At 65.7% G+C, this 4524-nt stretch overlaps 1 protein-coding gene across 12 annotated transcripts in view; it reads left to right on the top strand.

Annotated features, from left to right (window-relative positions):
* KIFC3 (kinesin family member C3) overlaps window positions 1–4524 on the top strand; it is a 39752-nt gene that overhangs the window by 32369 nt on the left and 2859 nt on the right. For all 12 annotated transcript variants that reach the window (XR_004301797.1, XR_004301794.1, XR_004301796.1 and 9 more), the window contains 6 exons: window positions 705–809; window positions 2490–2620; window positions 3071–3194; window positions 3437–3566; window positions 3658–3887; window positions 4089–4223. Coding sequence is in view for 2 of the 12 variants with exons in the window: in XM_032424312.1 (XP_032280203.1) it covers window positions 705–809; window positions 2490–2620; window positions 3071–3194; window positions 3437–3566; window positions 3658–3887; window positions 4089–4223 (855 nt within the window). In the remaining 10 variants the exon portion in view is untranslated. The remainder of the gene's footprint in view (window positions 1–704; window positions 810–2489; window positions 2621–3070; window positions 3195–3436; window positions 3567–3657; window positions 3888–4088; window positions 4224–4524) is intronic.

The raw sequence follows: 4524 nt of genomic DNA, 5'->3' as shown, positions 1-4524 counted from the left end.
CCCTTATAGGCCCGCCCACTATTGGAGCCCCTCCCACCCACGTGCCCATACCCACCCACAGGGCCCCTCCCACCCACGGAGCCCCTCCTACACACACAGCCCCGCCCACCCACCTGACCCTGGGGGGTGTTGCTTCTCCTGCCGGGAGCACAGGGCTCAATCCGCGGGTCTTCCTAGGATTCCCACGCTGAGCTGCAGAGTCCTCAGCCCGTCGGAGACCCGTGGTCTCAGCCGCGTTCTTCTCTCCTCTCTGCCAGGGCTGACCGGCCAGGCCTGTCCCGCCTGTCCCGCCTGTCCCTGTGCTTGGCCTCACCTTGACCCCGTCCTCTGTCTGCCAGCAGGCAGGCAGGCTGCAGGAGGCGCCAGACACATGCTGGCCTCCGCCTTCATTTTGCCGAGCTCTCCGTTAGCGTGGGAGAAGCTAGAGGTGGGGTCCCTGAGCTCCAGGGCCGGGCAGCCCTTCCTCAGGCGCTGGCGGGCAGGAGACACTGCCCTGTCGTCCCTTCAGTCTTGGCACCCTGATTGCCCACTGAGGGCTGTTGTAAGTGACCCATTAGGCACAAATTCTTCCACAGCGGCTTGCCAGTAACAGTACCCGCTGTGTTACTGCTGAAGGAGAGAGCGCTCGGGGGAGGTGGCAGGACCTAGTGCTGGTGGGGGGCCCCCGGGGGGCTCGCCATCTCCATCCCACGTCCCCTCCACAGGTGTTCCAGGAGGTGCAAGCCCTGATCACCTCCTGCATCGACGGCTTCAACGTCTGTATCTTCGCCTACGGCCAGACGGGTGCCGGCAAGACGTACACGATGGAGGTGGGTACCCGCTGCAGGGGGCAGGGGTTCCACCGGTGAGGAGCACCCCCTTGCTGCCCTCGTGGCTTCGGGGTTCCGGCGGTATGGGAGCAGAGCTGGTAGTCGTCTGTGTTAGCCCGGAGGCACCAGGCGCCTTGCCCAGGAGGACCTGAGCCGGTCCCGGCGGGCATGGGGCGGGGCACGCGCACTGCCCACAGACTCCGGCATCACAGGGATCCCCGCCTGAGGTCCGAGCCCAGGCCAGACCACCTGTATGTGTCTCGGGATGGGCTTTCATTGTCCCTCCACGCATTTATTGGGCTCCCGCTGTATAGCTGCCCGGTGCTGGGCCCTGGGGTGTTAGGATGAATGCGGGCAGGCTCTGCTGCCAGGGCCAGGGCAGGGCCTCGTCTCCCGGCCTGTGGCCAAGCCCCCTCGGGGCGGAGTGGCGGGAGAGGGAGCATTGAGAGGAGGAAGAATCTCAACTGTGGGTAAAAATGCAAGGTGGTCCCTGGGGGTGTCTCTGGTTTGTTAGCATTTCCCCAGCTCTTGAGGGGGTGCTGTGGGGTTCTCTGCGAGGGGGTGAGGACAGGTGTCCCAGTGTCTGGACAGGGCACCTACCGGGGAGGCTGCCATGGTGGCTTTTTCTTCCCAGTCTGGACCCTGCTGTTGCCCTAGTTCTGGGATTGATGAGACTGGTTAGTGGGGGGCAGGCCAAGCAAGATGGTGGGGGGGAGGGGAGGGGGGAGGGGTGGACTCCTAACTCTCTCGGGTGCTCACAGTTGGGGTGACCTCCAGGAGCATCTCTCCTCCAACAATACCTGCCGAGGCCCATGTACACGGGGCGCTGTTCTGGGGGCCGGGCACAGCTGTGACCACAGAGTGTCTGCCCCCGCGAGCCGCCCGCCAGTGGGGAGACAGCAGTGCCCACAACAAATCAGGCTGTGTCCTGTCAGGTGCCAGGGAGGAAACTTAAAGCCGAGTATGAGGAATCAGCCGTGAGGGAGGGATCAGGCCTTTGGAGGGAAGATGAAGCCACCTGCCCGAGGAAGTGATATTGGAGCCAGCCATGGGGGCCTGTGGGGAAGAGCATCCCAGGCACGGGGATCAGCAGGGCTGAGGCCACAAGGCCGGAGGCAAGGAGGCCGAGCCACAGAAGTGGAAGGGGGTGAGGGCTGATACATAAGGGGAGGTAACAGCTCAGGTGAGTACTCCAGGTTTCTTTCTAGAAGGGCTGGCCAGCCCATCTGGCGCCAGCGCACTGTGGCTCTCCTGTGCCCCCCTCCCACCACCCACAGAGCCCAGCTCGTGGCCTCCCTGACACGGGCCACCCTCTGGGCGGCGGCAGGCAGATCGTAGGTTCCCAGTGCCCCCTCCCAGGGGGCCCCCAGGAGCAGGTATGCACCTGGCGCTCAGCAGCACATAACCCAGGGCTCTGCTCTGAGTCTCAGGCTAGTCCTGGTAAGGCAGTGCCATGGAAAGGTGGGGGAAACTGAGGCCCAAGAGAGTGACGTTGCTTGTGGCTAGGAGAGGATGTTTGGGGGGCAGACCAGGAGGCAGGTGGAAGCTTTGGGCGGGGCGGCTGGTCTGAGTGGTCGCCAGAGGGGGAGGGGGCCACAGACCCCCCACAAGCATCGGCACGGCCCACCCCTTGCGGATCGGGAGAGGCGTGGCTCACTGGGGCCTTGCTTCTGCCCCCAGGGGACCCCCGAGAACCCCGGCATCAACCAGCGGGCCCTACAGCTGCTCTTCTCCGAGGTGCAGGAGAAGGCGTCGGCCTGGGAGTACACCATTACGGTCAGCGCGGCTGAGATCTACAACGAGGCCCTCAGGTGGGAGGGCCGTGCGTGGCCATGCGGGAGCAAGTCAGGGCCCCGTGTCCTGCTTCAGCCCGGTGCTGGGTGGTCCCAGGCCCCTGGCCCACCCCGCCGGGCTCGCTCCACCCCGATCAGACCCAGGTGCTCCTTTTCCCTCCGAGTCTACCCGTTCTCCCTGCAGGCTACACCGGGTGCTGAGAAACAAGAGTGGGGATTTGGGGGGCCCTGCCCGCAAGAGCTCAGTGCCCCGTGGGGGCAGGATAATGCCACCACGGGACCTTTGGGGAGCGGACTGAGTGCAGGGCAGGAGCTAGAGAGGAGAGAGGCTTAGCCCAGTGGTTAAGGAAGGCTTCCTGAAGGTGTGATGGGGTGGGAGAACATTCTAGGTGGAGGGGGTGGGCGGGGTGCAGTGCAAGCAGAGGCAGAAGTGGGAGGAGGGAGTGACCGTGCACCCTGTCCCTGTAGGGACCTGCTGGGGCAGGAGCCCCAGGAGAAGCTGGAGATCCGGCTGTGCCCAGACGGCAGCGGGCAGCTGTACGTGCCGGGGCTGACCGAGTTCCAGGTGCAGAGCGTGGACGACATCAACAAGGTACAAGGCTGGGGGGTCTAGGGGGGCGGCGGGGACGCGCTGGGGAGACCCCGCCCACAAGCCGAGCTGGAGCAGGACGCGTGGGTTTCCGATGCAGCCTCTGCCAGGGCCCCAGGCCTGGGGGACACCTCCTCCCAGGGGTCCTCGGGGATGCCCCCCCTGCTCCCCACCAGGTGTTTGACACCCCCTCCCAGGGGTCCTGGGGATGGGGTGATTCCAGAGCCCTCCCTGCTCCCCACCAGGTGTTTGAGTTCGGCCACACTAACCGGACGACGGAGTTCACCAACCTGAACGAGCACAGCTCCCGCTCGCACGCCCTGCTCATCGTGACGGTGCGCGGAGTGGACTGCAGCACTGGCCTCCGCACCACGGGTGAGTGAGGCCGCGGGCCGCCGGCCGGAGGACCCCTGGCTCCCGCCCCCACCCGGCGGCGGCCTTGACCTGCCTGGTGCCCTCCCCGCAGGGAAGCTGAACCTGGTGGACCTGGCGGGCTCAGAGCGCGTGGGCAAGTCGGGGGCCGAGGGCAGCCGCCTGCGGGAGGCCCAGCACATCAACAGGTCGCTGTCAGCCCTGGGGGATGTCATTGCTGCCCTGCGCTCCCGCCAGGGCCATGTGCCCTTCCGCAACTCCAAGCTCACCTACCTGCTGCAGGACTCGCTCAGCGGGGACAGCAAGACGCTCATGGTGGTGCAGGTGAGGCCCTCCGCTGGGCCGGGCGGGCTGGCCGGCACCACGCCCGGGGACCCCCTTCACCTGTGACTCACATACCCCGGGTGGTGCGGGGAAGGGACCCTGGTCCTCAGCAGCTCCAAAGTCCATGCGCACGCTGCCCCCTCCAGTTCTGAGGGGGAGGCCCGCTGGCCTGGATGGGGAGTGAGCTCTCGTGTCCCCTAGGTGTCCCCCGTGGAGAAGAACACCAGTGAGACGCTGTACTCCCTGAAGTTTGCTGAGAGGGTGCGCTCTGTGGAGCTGGGCCCTGGGTCCCGCAGGGCAGAGCTCGGGTCCTGGTCCAGCCAGGAGCATCTGGAGGTATGGTGACTGCCACAGCTGCATCTTGGGCTGGCACGTCCAGGTCATGGGCAGGAGGGACGGTCTGGGGTGGGGAACGGCCGAAGGGAAGAGGCCAGAGGGGGAGGAGCCAGAACTTGAACCCAGGAGCCTCTATTTATTTTAACGATTTTATTTGAGAGAGCACGAGCACGGGGCTGGGAAGCGGGAGAAGGAGACTCTCCGCTGAGCAGGGAGTCTGATGCGGGGCTTGGTCCCAGGACCCTGGGATCATGACCTGAGCTGAAGGCAGACGCTTAACCGACTGAGCCACCCAGGAACC

This window comes from Phoca vitulina, unplaced genomic scaffold (genome assembly GCF_004348235.1).
Source record: "Phoca vitulina isolate PV1807 unplaced genomic scaffold, GSC_HSeal_1.0 scaffold30, whole genome shotgun sequence".
Lineage (NCBI taxonomy): Eukaryota > Metazoa > Chordata > Mammalia > Carnivora > Phocidae > Phoca > Phoca vitulina.
The sequence above is the reverse complement of the archived record's forward strand: the minus strand, read 5'-3'. Positions and strand labels throughout refer to the sequence as shown.